The sequence below is a fragment of the Saimiri boliviensis genome, chromosome 1 (genome assembly GCF_048565385.1).
Source record: "Saimiri boliviensis isolate mSaiBol1 chromosome 1, mSaiBol1.pri, whole genome shotgun sequence".
In the NCBI taxonomy this organism is placed as follows: Eukaryota; Metazoa; Chordata; class Mammalia; order Primates; family Cebidae; genus Saimiri; species Saimiri boliviensis.
In genome coordinates this window covers 63809345-63825927 of record NC_133449.1, presented here as the reverse complement: position 1 = coordinate 63825927, position 16583 = coordinate 63809345, and the positions used below count along the sequence as shown (strand labels likewise).

General features: G+C 47.0%; 1 protein-coding gene across 2 annotated transcripts; it reads right to left on the bottom strand.

Moving 5' to 3' along the window:
• Positions 1 to 897: 897 nt before the first annotated feature.
• Positions 898 to 10439, bottom strand: BOLA3 (bolA family member 3). 2 transcript variants are annotated; one of them, XM_003922596.4, is made up of 4 exons: positions 10321 to 10433; positions 7347 to 7467; positions 4501 to 4589; positions 898 to 1210 (listed from the first exon to the last, which is right to left on the bottom strand). In XM_003922596.4, the coding sequence occupies exons 1-4, from the start codon at positions 10372 to 10374 to the stop codon at positions 1145 to 1147; spliced, it is 330 nt and encodes a 109-aa protein (XP_003922645.1). In that variant the 5' UTR covers positions 10375 to 10433; the 3' UTR covers positions 898 to 1144. The 2 variants fall into 2 exon arrangements, with proteins under 2 accessions (XP_003922645.1, XP_074254262.1); XM_074398161.1 differs by lacking the exon at positions 4501 to 4589 and having other exon boundaries at positions 10321 to 10439.
• Between the last annotated feature and the right edge of the window lie 6144 nt (positions 10440 to 16583).

The window sequence follows — 16583 nt, the reverse complement described above, 5'->3', positions numbered from 1 at the left end:
ATCCTGCACCCCCAAATCTTCAGAGTCCACTCCAGAGCATAAGAAATTAAGGTTGCAGCCGGGCACGGTGGCTCAAGCCTGTAATCCCAGCATTTTGGGAGGCCGAGGCAGGTGGATCACGAGGTCAAGAGATCGAGACCATCCTGGTCAACATGGTGAAACCCCGTCTCTACTAAAAATACAAAAAAATTAGCTGGGCATGGTGGCACGTGCCTGTAATCCCAGCTACTCAGGAGGCTGAGGCAGGAGAATTGCCTGTACCCAGGAGGCGGAGATTGCGGTGAGCCGAGATCGCGCCATTGCACTCCAGCCTGGGTAACAAGAGCGAAACTCCGTCTCAAAAAAAAAAAAAAAAAAAAGAAATTAAGGTTGCAAGATCATCCATATAGGATATTTAGAGGGGGAGCCGGCACAGTGGCTCACACCTGTAATCCCAGCACTTTGGGAGGCTGAGGCAGGTGGATCACCTGAGGTCGGGAGTTCAAGACCAGGCTGACCACCATGGAGAAAACCCATCTCTACTAAAAATACAAAAAAGCAGCCAGGTGTGGCACATGTGTGTAATCCCAGCTACTTGGGAGGCCAAGGCAGGAGAATCACTTGAACCCAGGAGGTGGAAGTTTCGGTGAGCCAAGATCGCATCAATGCACTCCAGCCTAGGCAACAAGAACGAAACTCTGTCTCAAAAAAAAAAAAAAAAAGAAGAAGTTTAGAGTGGGAAAAAAGAATGATAAAGGAAAAGAACAGCAATAGTAAAGGATCTTTTCTTTGTTTCAGTAAGATGAAGAGGCCTGAGCAGTTTCGTGGAGGGGAAGCAACAGGAAAACCTCTTCACAAGACAAAAAGCTGGCACTGCATTCTCTCTCTGTAGGACAGAACTGTCTAAAGACAAATAAATAAATAAATAAAAACAAATTTTATTTGGCCAAAATAAAGGAACCTGAAGCATTACTAATGACCCTTCAAAAGCTTCATTGTTTTTCTTTAATTAACATCTAAATAGATTATACATCTTCTATAATTACAATATGGAAATATATATGAGCAAAATATATAAATTTTTTGGTGAATGCCTAGGTAAGAATGGGGTCAGTCAAGTTCATCCAAGGTTTTAAGCAGCAGCATCAATGTAGCCAGGGTTTGGTCAGTGCTTGGGGACAGAGGTAAATATCCGCAATCCATGCATCCCTTTGATTTCTTCTTTTAGTGCCTAAATAAAAAAACAGCATCATCAGTTTTTGTATATTTCATGTTGATTACAGTAATTCTCTGAGAGTATTTTTACACAGTTCTATATCTGAAGAAGACTGTGTATGTGCTTTGTTCAAGCAATTTTTCCTTCTTTTGAAAAACAATTTTTTCTTTTTTTAAATCAGTATCTAACATAAAGATCAAAAAGTATAAAAAGGCGTACAGGGAAGTCTCCCTCCTACACCTGTCCATCTCCCCAGTTTCCACCCCTGTTCCCAAAAGAACTGTTGTTAGTTTCTTGTGTATCTTTTTTTTTTTTTTCTTTTTTTGAGTCAGAGTTTCGCTCTAGTGTCCAGGCTGGAGTGCAGTGGCATGATACTGGCTTACTGCAACTTCCGCCTCCTGGGTTCAAACAATCTTCCTGCTTCAGCCTGCCTAGTAACTGGGACTAGAGGCATGTCCCGCCATGCCTGGCTAATTTTTTATTTTTATAGAGACAGGGTCTCACTATGTTGCCCAGGCTGGTCTTGAACTCCTGGATTGTGGCAATCTACCCATCCTGGCTGCACTAAGTGCTGGAATTACAAACGTGAGCCATTGTGGAGGCCAGTTTCTTGTGTATATTTTCAGGGATTTAAAAAATGCATATTCAGCAGGTATATTCAAGCTAATATTCCACCCTATGACCTTTTAAAATGCATATGGTAAACAATTCAAACACATTACACCAAACTTGTCCAACCCACGGCCCATGACAGCTTTGAATGTGGCCTAATACCAATTTGTAAACTTTCTTTCTTTTTTTTTCTTTTTTGAGACGGAGTTTCGCTCTTATTACCCAGGCTGGAGTGCAATGGTGCAATCTCGGCTCACCACAACCTCCGCCTCCTGGGTTCAGGCAATTCTCCTGCCTCAGCCGCCTGAGTAGCTGGGATTACAGGCACGTGCCACCATGCCCAGCTAATTTTTTTTTATTTTTAGTAGAGACGGGGTTTCACCATGTTGACCATGATGGTCTCGATCTCTTGACCTCGTGATCCACCCGCCTCGGCCTCCCAAAGTGCTGGGATTACAGGCTTGAGCCACCGTGCCCGGCCTAATTTGTAAACTTTCATAAAACATTTTGAGATTTTTTTTCGATTTTTTTTTTTTAAAGCTCATCAGCTATCATTAATGTTAGTGTATTTTATGTGTGGCCCAAGAGAATTCTTCTTCCACTGTGGCCCAAGGAAGCCAAAGGATTGGAGACCCCTGCTCTATATTTTGATTTTCCCCCAACCATCTATCTTGGAGATCTTTCTGTATTAGGCATATATGGGTGTCCTCATTCTTCTTTGCATCAGCATAGTATTCTATTACATGAATGCATTATAACTTTTCAACCTGTCCCCTAACGAACTTCTAGGCTATTTCCTGTATTTTATTATTTCGAGCAATAAGCATTCTTTAAAATGAGCTGTTCTTTAAAATCATACCAATTAGCACAAATTCCCCAATGTCACTTCAGCGCAGGAATAAAGTTTCAAATTATTTATGGGACTTGTTTTAAGGCTACAAATGGTGTCAGAGCCCAAATCTGAAGGAACCACCAGAGTCAAAAAGATATTTGGCCCCTGCAGTGCTGGGAGAAAGAGAGGTTACAGGATCAGAGCAGGGCTTGGACCTCTCAAGTTTATCATCAGTATAGAGGAAGAGATACCGTCCTTTTATACTAGGCCAAAATCTGATAATCACAGTGGAGTGGACACTTTTCTTTTCTCATCTGTTTAGTGATCTCTTTTTCTTGGGGAATAATTCCTTTTCCACTTTATTGCATACTTCTGGTGGAATTAGCAGTTGGTCTGATACTGAGGTCATTATGTGACCTCAGTCACAGAGGCCCAGCCTATGATTGGACCAAGGTGACACATGACCCAAATTGGGCCACTCAGAATCTCCCTTGGGATTTTTGAGAGTGGAGCCTTGTTTCTTGGGCCAATATGCTGTGATATCAACTGGAGGTGGCCAGAGCCCATGTTTCCCACCAAAGAGAGAAAGCCCATCTTCAGCAGGAGAAAAGGAGAGCAACACAGGGAAGGAAGCTGAAAGTACTTCTTCAAAGGATTGCTGTGAGGATTAGTGATAAAGTACATGCTGAGCACTGACCTCAGTGCCCAACACATAGTAAGCATTCCATAAATGTGACTGCCATCTCCAACACTGGGAGGAAACTGCACCAGTCTGGGGTGGGGAAGGGCTGTGATTCCCCCAGTTTGAGGGAATGTCACCTGCACGGTCTTGGGATTAAGGTGTCCTCTGGTCCCCTACATCAACATGTGCCTCTCCTCCCACTGCCCTGAGTAGACAACCCAGTTACTCGTCTTTCATTCCCCCTCAAAAGCAGACTCAGTGCAGGGCAGGCTGTGTCCCCCATACCTAACAAAGGACATGGCACATGGAAGGAGCCCAACCAGTATTTCTTGAGAGTTTGCAGACAGTGAGGAGAGCTGCCTTGTGTTTTCTTATTGGCTTACCCATTAGATTAAATTTTAGTATCTGAAAAGCATTCCATTTTGGAGAAGTCACATCCTGACATTGGAGGTCCAATCCAGGCAAAGGCCCAGACAGAGAGAACGACAGGCAGAGGCTGGCTGGGAGGGTGTGTGCAGAGAAGGGCGGGGGAAATGTGTGAATGGCAGTCTAGGACACCTGAACTCAATGCATGACAGGCCACCAAAGAGAGGCTTGGGATCAGTGCTGTGCTTCACAAAAATAACACTAGTTCACGATGGCAAGACCTTCCAGAATGATGCCGAACACACTCAGTGAGGGGGCAAGTTCACAGGTACAGGTACAAGGGTCAGTGCTGGTATAAATTAAAATGAGCATGGATAATATTTAACACGAGACTTAGTCTGGTTCTGTCACTGGGTCTGGGGCAGCTGCAGCCATTCTCACTCATGCCACGTATCAACTGACCCACCTGTAAGGCAGTCTCAAAGAGAAGCCAAAAAACCCTTTTTAAATCTACAAAAACATATGTCTTTTAGCACTGTCTATGTTTAGATACATTCATCAACATGTGACAGTAACAGTAAACATTGGTAGCATTATACAAGGATATACAAAATCACTATTGGGAGGCTTGTCTTCAATTTTGAATAAAATTCCTTTCTGCCACAATGTAGATACTCCCAGATACTATTTTTCTCAGGTTGTGGTACTGCATTATTCTTTCCTGCAGCTGACAGCAAAAACCACCACCCCTGCTTGGCAGGCCCTTTTGGAGGCTGGAGGCCAGTGGCAAGGGGCACTGTTGCCTCTACTGACCTGATTAACCATCTGGTGCTGCTGGACAGTTCTCTTCTCCTTAAATTCTTCTGATTCAATTTTAATTTCATACATCGCCCCACAACCTCCTAAAATAAACACGATTCAAAAGCATTTCAATTATTAAGTCATGGCAGCCATGGTCCCATATGTCCTTGATGTACTCTACAGTCCAAAGGACTGAGTATCATTCAGCACAAAGGAAAGTTGCTAAGACCATTAGGAAAAGATCATGGCTTCCAATCTGACCACATGCTCCTCCAGACAGGCTGCCACAATCCAAAATGCGCTCTTCCTTTTGCGAGGCAGCTGCACTACCCAGGGCTATCACTTGTGGGAAGGAAAGATAAGGCACAAAGCATGGACAACCTAGGGAATGTAGAGGGTTTCCTTTTACTAGGCCAATAAACACCACGGAAGAGGATGAGAAGAATGGAATTTTAGTGTTCCACCTTCCAAAGGACCAACAATCAGTATTTTAAAAGTGCGAAAATACACTAAAATTTGGTTTGAAAACTGTGTAATACTATCCAAAGAAAAGAAGGGACCAGGGGCTCACGCCTGTAATCCTAGCACTTTGGGAGGCCAAGGCAGGTGGATCACAAGGTTAGGAGTTCGAGACAAGCCTCAACAACATGGTGAAACCCCCTCTCTACTAAAACTACAAAAATAGCAGGATGTGGTGGCAAGTGCCTGCAATCCCAGCTACTTGAGAAGCTAAGGCAGGAGAACTGCTTGAACCCAGGAGGTGGAAGCTGCAGTGAGCTGAGATCGCACCACTGCCCTCCCTCCAGCCTGGGCAACAGAGTGAGACCCTGTCTCCCGAAAAAAAAAAAAAGAGAATCAGGGGAGCTCCAGAGCCGGGACATAGCAACATGTCATGCATTGAGCTGCTCAGGGATGTCTCTGGCACTGCAGAGTCCGCAGTGCAACATCCAGGGTTTCGTTTTGGGTTTTGGGGGAGAGCTTTTTGGTGAAGCCCTTGAGGCAGAGCTTGGTGGGCCACCCACCCCCTGCCTGAGCCTTGCCTCCACCTGGTAGAGAGCTAGTGCTGACGAGTGATGATAAATGCACAGCTCTAGCATGAAATAACATGGGCAAGAAAATGGTCTCTGCACTATTAACCCAGCCAGGCCACTGCATGACAGGTGCAATGTACTCAACAGGCTTTGTTCTGCTTCTCTTATAATGTGCTCTAGGAGTCCAAGTTTTGGTTAAATCCAGCTTCTCAGCCTCCCCTTCGGCACTCTGTCTAGGACTACACAGAGCCAGGGGCAAGTTCAGGACCTGGTAACATCAAGGCCTCGGCATTGCCCCGGGACCCCTGCAGAGCCCTCACCTGATGTACCATTCCAGCAGATCCTTTTTTTGTTTTTTTGAGATGGAGTTTCACCCTTGTTGCCTAGGCTGGAGTGCAGTGGCGCAATTTTGGCTCACTGCAACTTCTGCCTCCCAGATTCAAACAATGTTCCTGCCTCAGCTTCCCAAGTAGCTGGGATTACAGGCACTCACCACCACACCTGACTAAATTTTTTTTGTATTTTTAGTAGAGACAGGATTTCACCATGTTGGCCAGGCTGGTCTCGAACTCCTGACCTCAGGTGATCCTCCTGCCTCAGTCTCCCAAATGGCTGGAATTACAGGCATGAGCCACTGCGCCTGGCCCCAGCAGATCTTTTTTCTTTCTTGTTTTTGAGACAGAGTCTTACTGTCATGCAGGCTGGTGGGCAGTGGTGCAATCTCGGCTCACCATAACTTCCGCCTCCTGGGTTCAAGCAATTCTCCTGCCTCAGCCTCCCAAGTAGCTGGGACTATAGGCACACGGCACCACACCTGGCTAATTTTTGTATTTTCAGTAGAGACAGGGTTTCACCTTCTTGGCCAGGCTGGTCTTGAACTCCTTACCTCGTGATCCACCTGCCTCAGCCTCCCAAAGTGCTGGGATTACAAGAGTGAGCCACCAAGCCAAAACCCCAGGAAATTTTTAGTTTGTTTTATTTCCTGTAGTTTCCAGAATAAAATCTACTTCCTAAACTATTTCCCCAATCCTTGGAAATGTTATGTTCTCAGTAAAGTCAGTGAGCCCTTGTGGCAATGCTGAGTGGCAAAGCCTGCCTCTGGGTGTGAAGAGATTCAGGCTGATGCCTATCCAGCAGCCCACGCCAGGCACCGTTCTGTGTATGCATGTGTGTGTGGATAAAGGGCCTATCTTCCCCATCCTGTGGGTGCAGAAGTTGCTCCTCCAGCCTGCTCCTAACACACTGCCAGCCTGAACTTCTAGGTGCCAGTGGTTGCCTGAGAAGGACAGAGCCTGGCTGGGGCTGGTAACTGGGCTTAGGACAGAGTCTGCCCTGAGTCCCGGTTCTGGTTTCAATTCCACTGTCTCTTCCCTTTGAGGAGCTGGGCAGGTCCTTTGGCCTCTCTGGGCTTGTTTCCTCTTCGGGAAAATGAGGCAGTTGCACAAAACCCTTCTGGGGTCTACTCCAGCTCTGACATCCTAGGGTATCAGAAGAATGGGGGAAAATTAAAGGAAAACCTATTAAAGTCAAATGACAGACTGTGAAGCTGAGCTTTGGGGTGACTGAGAGGGACTTTGTCTGAGCTGAGCCAAGCTGGCAACCTTGAGGCCTCCCAGCTGTGCCTTGTCCAATTTCCCTACGATGTTTCTGAATCCTGACTGCCATCTCGACAGGTGGGGGCGGCCGAGCTCCATCTGTCCAGCAGCAACACAGCTTGAGAAGCTACTCACCAGCAGTAAGTCCCCTCCTCCAAGCCCCTAGCCCTCTGTCCTTCCAAAGGGCAATATCTTATCAAAGTGCCGTGGGAAGGGTGAGAGAAAACCTTACCTGAAATGTCAGTGACTTTGATGACTGTAGCTCGAGGAAAGTTTTCTTTGAGAATTTGGGTCACTCTGAGCTCCCCCTCAGTCTGGGAGGCAAACATCCGACGGACACAATGAAGTGGAAGCTGCCACGGAACAAAGAGGAGGGTCAGGACAGAGGGAGATGCTGCTGCCCCCGAGCTGGGCCACCGTGCAGGCCCCTGCTAGCCATTCCCCTGTAAGGAGGCCCCTAAGCCCTCGCCAGCACTGTCACGGGTTAATTCAGAGGGGCTCTGTGGGATTAGGAGTCCATGTAAGCCCTCCAGAACACAGAATAAACTTTTAATGGCAGGGAAAGGATGATTTTTTTTTTTTTTTTTTTTTGAGATGGAGTCTCACTCTATTGCCGAGGCTGGAGTGCCGTGGCCCAATCTCAGCTCACTGCAACCTCCGCCTCCCAGGTTCAAGCGATTCTTCTGCTTCAGCCTCCTGAGTAGCTGGGATTACAGGCACACACCATCACACCCAGCTAATTTTTCTATTTTTAGTAGAGACAATTTTCATCATGTTGGTCAGGCTGGCTTTGAACTCCTGACCTTGTAATCTGCCCGCCTCTGCCTCCCAAAGTGCTGAGATTACTGGCATGAGCCACCACACCCAGCCTAGGATGACTGTTAATAACTCAATTTGACTCCAGAGACAGGAGGCCCCAAACCTAATTCAAGAGATGCTTGATTCCTCATAATGTCATGTGACGCTATTATGCTGATAGTTTTATAGGTAAGGAAACTGAGGCACACAGTAATGTACCCAAGGTTGAACTGGTTAAGAAGATGCAAAGCCAGAAGAGAAGCTGGACAGCCTGCCTCAGATCCATCCCACCAGGCCATCTGGCATCCCTGGATGGTGAGGCCAAATTCCACACCCCCGCTTTAGGCCAGATTAACATGTCTCGCTCTCCCCAGTGGGATGTGACCTCACAACCCAATGCTCAATAAGCCAGCTATCCTTCATCATGCGCTCATTCTCACTGAGGAGCAGTGGCAGAATTCTATGAAAGGACCTGAAGAAGGAACAAGGAGTTTCTGTAGGTTGTTTACCACTGGCGTCAACATCCCTTCCCCAATGGCTACCACAGGGAGTCTGTGTTTCCTTTTTTCTTTTCTTTCTTTCTTTCTTTTTTTTTTTTTGAGACAGAGTTTTGCTCTGTTACCCAGGCTGGAGGGCAGTGGCACAATCTCGGCTCACTGCAACCTCTGCCTCCTGGGTTCAAGCTATTCTCCTGCCCCAGCCTCCTGAGTAGCTGGGATTACAGGCGCCTACCACCAAGCTCAGCAAATTTTGTATTTTTGGTAGAGACGAGGTTTCACATGTTGACCAGGCTGGTCTCAAACCCCTGACCTCAGGTGATCCACCCACCTCGACCTCCCAAAGTGCTGGTATTATAGGCGTGAGCTACCTACCGCGTCCAACCCGGGGAGCCTGTTTCTGATGGAACATGTGTCACCATTTAGGAGTAAAGGAGCAGAAAACTGGTTGGCAGTCACTTGACTGGGCTGAGCGCATGCTGAAACGGCAGACTGGGAATGGAGTGTGGCAGGTCTTGAATGCCAGGCTAAAGATTGTGGACTGTGTCAGACAGGTGATGTGGCTCCAGGTGATGGAACCCAGGCTCATGGTACCAAAGTAACCTGCAGGAAATGGTGCCTTCTGGAGCGAGTCAGAAAGAGGCATTACAGTGGAGGAACTCCCGGGTGCTGGTCCCTGACTAGGCATGGATGACAGGTGGGAGGACACTAGGGCCGTTCATGGGTGCTGGTGCTGAAGGTCCCACCCCTTTACCCCTCAGTCCTTCCCGATAGCTCAGAGCAAGGTCCTGTGTCACAGAACTCAGAGCACCTCCTTTAAAACGAGCTGTGCACTGGCTCTCTCACCACTGGTCTTATAGACCAGGACTGAGTAGGGCAGCAACCCAGAGCTGACCCCAGGGCTGGCCCTCAGAGGCACTTGGTGTTAGATAAATGAATGAGCAGGGGAAGAACTACTCAGGGACAATTCTACGGGGCCCCAGCAGAGAATTCTGACAGGCAGTTGAAACGCACGTCAGGAGAAAGGTCCAGCGTGTGATTGTCTGCCTGCTGTATGGAGGGACAGAACCTCAATGTTGAGAGACTGGACAGAATTGCTGGGGGTGGGGGTGGGGTGGAGCTGCTTCTGGGGGCAGAATCTAGGGGGAAAAGGCAGAGAGTAACCAGATGGCAGGCAGAATCGGCAGCCACTAAGGGGTGAGAGTGGTGAGTGTTGCAGAATTCTTGGGAGAAGGCTCTCTTTCATCTTAGCAGATCTGTGGTCAGCGGCCTTTAGTGGAATAATCAACTGACATCCCCAGATCATCACTGACCACGCTCAAAGTCACCACAGTGGAAGAACTCTTCATGCACGGGCGAGGCAGGTACAGGACCAGGGGAGACGGAAAATGAAAAGAAAGAGAAAGAAGTGTATAAACCGAAGCAAAGGATGAATCAGAAAGTGGGAGAAATTAGGAGAGCGCGTGGGAAGTGTCCCCAGCTTGGGTTCTGCTCCGGTAGTGTGGGATCTGGAGAGGACCAAGGTCAGAGGCCCAGTCGATCTTCCCAAGGCCCCGGCTCCTCTGCAGTCCCCTGCACCCACGCTTGACTTCGGGCTATGACTTCTCTCTTCCACTCCGCAAATCATCTTTTTTTCCCCCTTGTGCCCGCTGTATTATGACTGTTTATGTGTCTGTCCGGCTGACCTCCAAACTCCACCCAGCTTGGGAGCTCCCCCAGAGCGCTCCGGAGCTTGAAATTTCGAATGCCGAACTCGCTGAGTGAATGAATGAATGAATGAATGAGTGAAAGGAAGAGGAAGCCCCCAGTGCCGGTGCCGCGCGCGCCCCTCAAGCCCCGACAGCTGCCGGCCCCACGTCCCTCCACAGCTCCCGTCTCGGGGAGAGCAGCCTCGACCCAGCCCGCGCTCACCCCGCGGATCCCGCGGAGCAGAGGTGCTGCCGCAGCTGGGCTCCATGCCGCCATGCCCGGCTGACGCGACCCGCCGCCCGAGGTCACTATATGCCAGAGAGATGCGGAGCGGTAGACCGAGAGCAGCCGCCGTGGGAGAGGCCGCCCCCTGCCGCCCGGAGGCCGCCAGCCTCCCGGGGCCCCGCCCCAGTTCTCAAGGCCCCGCCCCGGAGGCCTCCGGCCGCCAGGCTCAGTCCCGGGAGGCTGCCGGACGCCGGGCCCCACCTCCGCCTCCCCCGGCTGACTCCACCCCTGACACTGCAGCGCCAGCCGGCCTCGGGACACGCCCTCTGCCTGGGCTCGCCCCGCGCTCCTCCAGCCTCCCCAGGGCCTGTTTAACGGATAGTGTTCCCTTGCCCGCGTGAAAACCTCTTTCCTCCTCAGCTCAGAAACACTCCAAGGTCTTGGCGCCCGATACGAGCCTTCCCTCATCCGAATACCTCTAGTGCCCCTGATGCACTTTTCCATTCCCACTCCCCACGTCGGCAGCCTAGCTTGTAACTGAGAGCTTGGCCTTCGCTCCTGGTGTGGGGACTCGTGAAGGATTCGATTCGCGCTTTAGAAAGATCGCTCTGCTCCTGTGAGGAGGAGGAGGGCGTGTAGGAACTGCACCGGAGACACGGTCAGAAGCTCCGAGGCTACCGCGATGGTCCAGGTGAGAACGGAGAGGGCTGAACTAAACCAGGGGAAGGAGGAATGGAAGAGTGAACTGAGACACTTGGGAAGTGAATAGAATCGAGCGACTGCAGGTTGGGGTGAGGGTGGGGAAGGTATCTGAGATGACTGCTGTTTCTGGCTTGGACAATGACTTGGATGGAGGGTTAGTTGGGGGCTAAGCAGAGTCTTCGAACAGTTTTGAATTTGCCTGAGTTTAAGGTGCCACAGGACACAGCCTAACAAAGGCCCAGGTTGGAGCCATAGACCATGGACCATGAGAATGGAACGGAAGCTGACGCCATGTGGGATGGGGTAGAACTGTCAGCAAATTGACCTCTCCTCTGGAGTCCTCAGACCAGTCAAGGCAGAAATTCAACCAGGCTCCTCCTCTCTCTAGCTGTATTTGTTTGTGCACGTGGTCTGATGGCACCCTGCAGGATTTACCAGCTTTTGGCCAATATTCTGGCCTATGCAATCAATACATCCCTTCGGCGTTGCACTTGGATGGAGTGGACCTATAGTTGTTCTATATGGATGTTGTCTAAAATATTTATTACAATATTAACTGACTCCTAGGTTCTGGCCTTAAGAATTTCTCCTTTGGATCAATTACTAGCCTGTCTTACATTTTCCACTTCCTTTCTTTAAAATGTTTAGAGATGATTTGCTAACCTCTAAGTTTTCTTCATTGAGTCAATGATGCAATTAAAACTGTCAAAAAAAATTTTTTTTCAAGCAGGGTAATAGTGGTGAACCATTCCCTTGCTATTCAAACAGCATGGTTTAGATGAGGCACATCTATTCCCAGTTTTAGGAGTGGAAATAGAACCCAAGTCTGGCTAATCAGAGATTGGCTTAGGGTTGGCCACATGATCTGAGCCAAACCAGTAAGAGTTAGTATAGGGACTTTTCTGGAACTAAAGAAATTGATCCTGGCCAGGTGTGGTGGCTCACGCCTTTAATTCCGGCACTTTGGGAGGCCGAGGCGGGCGATCATCTGAGGTCAGGAGTTCAAGACCAGCCTGACCAACACGGAGAAACCCCATCTCATCTAAAAATACAAAATTAGCTGTACGTGGTGGTGCATGCCTGTAATCCCAGCTACTCGGGAAGCTGAGGCAGGAGAATCGCTTGAACCCGGGAGGCAGAGGTTGCAGTGAGCCAAGATCGCACCATTGCACTCCAGCCTGGGTGACAGACAGCCTTTTGCAACTTTTATTTTAGAATCAGAGGGAATATATGCAGGCTTGTTACAGAGGTATATTGCATGGTGCTGAGGTTTGGAGTATGAATGAATCCGTCCTTCAGGTATGAATCCGTCCTTCAGGTAATGAACATAGTACCCAATAGGTAGTTTAAACTCTTGCCCCTTTTCTTCCTTCCTCTTGTATTCCCCAGTGTCTATAGTTCCCAGACGTTGATCTTTTTCTGGTGTGCTGCTAAGCTGGTAGAAAGGCTGAGTTGCTGGCAACCATCTTTGCAACAAAGCAGGCAGAGCTACTTTGGAAATGAAGCAAGACAAAGAAGAAAACAGATAAATGGAGACAAATGTTTGCCTTTGTTTGTACAGCTGGAAACCAGCAGTGCTGGAAATGAGCACTAAACCCAGTTTTTAATTGGGTTTCTCACTTGTAACCAAATGAGGTTAAACAAAGCTTACAGATTTGTATTGGTAGAATTCTTCCTTTTATTTAAAATGGTACTTTTGGCCAGGCAAGGTGGCTTATACCTGTAATCCAAGCACTCTGGGAGGCCAAGGCAGGCAAATCACCTGAGGTCAGGAGTTCAGAAACAGCCTGGCTAACATGGTGAAACCCCGTCTCTACTCAAAACTACAAACCATTAGCGCCCCATAGCGGCCTACCAGGTTTTTGTCTCCAAAAAAAAAAAAGGGGTGGGGGGTCCTTCCGCTTATCTCTAATCTTCCATTTCCCCATAATTTGGCAACTGCCCCACACTATGTTACTCTGAGTTACTCTCTGCCCCATTTTCCTCCCATCCTGTTTCCCCTAGGCTGTCAGAGCCATCTGAAGTGAAAACATTTAGGCAGGGCATGATGACTCATGCCTGCAATCCCAGCACTTTGGGAGGCCAAGGCAGGCAGATCACCTGAGGTCAGGAGTTCGAGACCAGCCTGGCCACATGGTGAAACACCATCCTACTAAAAATACAAAAATTAGCCGGGTGTGGTGGCATGTGCTTCTACTCCCCAGCTACTAAGGAGGCTGAAGCAGGAGAATCACTTGAACCTGGGAGGTGGGTGCTGCAGTGAGCTACTGAGCCACTGCACTCCAGCCTGGGCAACAGAGTGAGACTCTGTCTCAAAAATGAATAAATGAAATGAAAACATTTACTACTTGAAATCCTTCAGACACCCCATCACCTACAGTTCTTTTTTATGATTTAACCACTATCTACCTGCCCAAATGAAATCTATCCTTCAGTAATGTTATACCTGCATCTCCCTGTATAAGCTATGCTACAAGTTTGGTTATGCAGTTGCCCACTTTTTAATGCCCAACTTTTAAGGTTCAAGCCTTGTCTTCTCCCAAGGAGCCACCTCTGACTGCCTCACAATAAGCTTAGGACCTGCAAGTTACCTGTAACTTTTGTTGCACTTACGGCCCTTTACAACTATCAATCAATTTATGTATGTGTCTGTTCCCACTGGTCTATGAGCTCCATGAGGACAGAGCCTTACTTGAGTCATCTGTCAACAGCCCAATATGGGACAAAAAGTGCATGCACCGTTATTACTGAACAGAACTGATAGAGGCTCAGCAATTTGCCCTCCACAGGTCTAAATTTGAAACTTTCTAGAAAAGGATTTGCAGGACAATCTGACCAATCTTGGGCTTCCAAATTAGTTCCAACAGTTCCAGTATTATTACTTTTTTTTGGCAGAAACAAATAAAAGGTAAGTTTTACTTAATGATTAAAATAAAAGTGAAATGCAATTAGTCCCAGGAAATGAGTCAAAGCTTTCTGCATCTTACTTTTTTTGCTGTGACCTTGAGATTCTCTTAAGTTGTATTGGTTCATGATCACTCATAGCTTTCATACATTTATTAAATTTGGGCCAACTCAGAAAATTCATTAGGTAGGAACTCTTTGGATGCACCTCCTTTTTTAACCTCATTAGGATAATTTTTCATCTTATCAGCATTTTATTTTATAGAGCTTCCTAGCACTGTTGAGCATGCAGAATTTTTGCAAATGCTATCCAGAGAAACAGAGGCCTGACTTGCTATGTACTATTTGAACTTGTCGGAGCTTTTGTGGCGTGGTCTAAAGAATACTGAAATATTTCTGGCATATCTCTTAATTGCAATCACTTTTCCCAGGTTGCTTTATGGGTTAAATGAGATATCCTACTAAAGGACTCCTGTAAAAAGCAAAAAGGTAGCTAGTTTTTGAGAGGTGCCATGGCAGAGACTGGCATCTAGTGGCCAGCGATAATGGTGCAGGCTAGTGTCCACACCTAAGTGGGGATGGTACAGGCTGTAGTGTCCATACCTAGTAGGGACATCAATGGGGTATTTGTTAGAGAAGGTCCATGGCATAGTTTGGACACTGTTTCTGGCTGTGCAGGCTGGAACCCAGAGTCTGGCTCTCCCAAAGATTAAGCTTATCCTTTTTATGATCAATTTTAGGCCTACTGAAAATGTCAAAAGAAATACAAAACTGATTGCTAGTTTACTCATAGCTTATACAAAATTAGTATTAACTAGGCTGGGTGTGGTAGTTTATGCCTGTAATCCCAGCACTTTGGGAGACTGGGATGGGCAGACTGCTTGCGCTCAGGAGTTCGAGACCAACCTGGGCAACACGGCAAAACCCCATCTTTACAAAAAATAAAAAAAAATTAGCTGGGCATGATGGTGCATGCCTGTTGTCCCAGCTACTCAGGAGGCTGGGGCAGGAAGATCACTTGACCTAGGAGGTGGAGGTTGCAGTGAGCCAACATTGTGCCACTGCACTCCCAACTTGGGCAACAAAGACTCTGTCTCAAAAAATTAAAATGATTGTTAACTTGTACTGTTTAGCCACATTCATTAAGTTTTTAATTTTAACTCTACCATCTCAGAACCAGGAATGTACAAAGAGATCTGGAGCATGGCTGGGCATAGTGGCTCACGCCTGTAATCCAAGCACTTTGGAGGCCAAGGCGGGTATATCACCTGAGGATGGGAGTTCAAGACCAGCCTGACCAACATGGTGAAAACCTGTCTTAAATTAAAAAAAAAAAAAAAAAAAAAAAGAGAGAGAGAGAGAGATCTGGAGCCTGATTTGCATGGCAGGAAGGAGACCATGTATTTTTGTCTGGGATAGGTTTTAGCCACTATCAGAGGCATAGTTTGTTTCTCAGGTGTTCGGTCCTAGTAAATTCCATTTTTAAGGGCCAAGAAAACATTTTAGCCACTAAATGATATGCAAAGGTAACTTTCCAAATTTAAGCTGTACTCAAAAAATCCACAGAACCTGCAAAACTCTCAAGCTTCTATATTTAAACAGAAATAAGTGTGTTGATAGACATACTTTAATCAGTCATGTCTTGCTTTCAATATATTTTATTCTGATGAAGTTACAAAAGTAGATACAAAATACTTTTTAAAAAAAGTACAGTTAACGGACTTAGAAAAATAGATAAAGCCCCTAAGGATTTTAAAGTACAACATAAATTTTTATGTAAAGAACATTTAAAAATATTTTAGATGGTAACCAAAACTAACTTTTATGCAAACTATTTTTGATGTAGAATAGAATGTTGTTCTTAATAATGTCTATAGCACACTGGTAATCCATTTGGACCTACAGAATACTTGTTTGGAATAGAATCTGATAATTAGAGAAAACCCAAATGAATGTCAATGCAGTTGCTTAAAAAAAAATTACTGCTACAACATATACTGTCATCGCCCCAAGGCCTTTTACAGTCTGAAATATCAAAACTGAAAGCAAAAATAGGATGACCTAAGGACTACTATTTTACCTCTTTGCCAGAATTCTACAATAGTAGAAACCGAATTCACTTAACTGATCTCAGGTGGAAATAATGTGCCTGCTGAAGGTGCTCAGCGTTTGGTGTCCAGGCTGGCATTTTTCAGGTGAGGCTTTGTTGTCGACAGGAGGCAGGCTCCTGCAACAAGGCAGCGGCCGCACCAGCGCCATGACTAGGGCTGCTTAAAAATAAATTTTCGCCGGGCGCGGTGGCTCAAGCCTGTAATCCCAGCACTTTGGGAGGCCGAGGCGGGTGGATCACGAGGTCGAGAGATCGAGACCATCCTGGTCAACATGGTGAAACCCCGTCTCTACTAAAAATACAAAAAACTAGCTGGGCGTGGTGGCGCGTGCCTGTAATCCCAGCTCCTCAGGAGGCTGAGGCAGGAGAATTGCCTGAACCCAGGAGGCAGAGGTTGCGGTGAGCCGAGATCGCGCCATTGCACTCCAGCCTGGGTAACAAGAGCGAAACTCCGTCTCAAAAAAAAAAATAAAAAATAAAAAATAAAAATTTTCTAGGACTTATGCTCCTTGGGCCTGATTTATTAATGCTTATGAGGTAATGA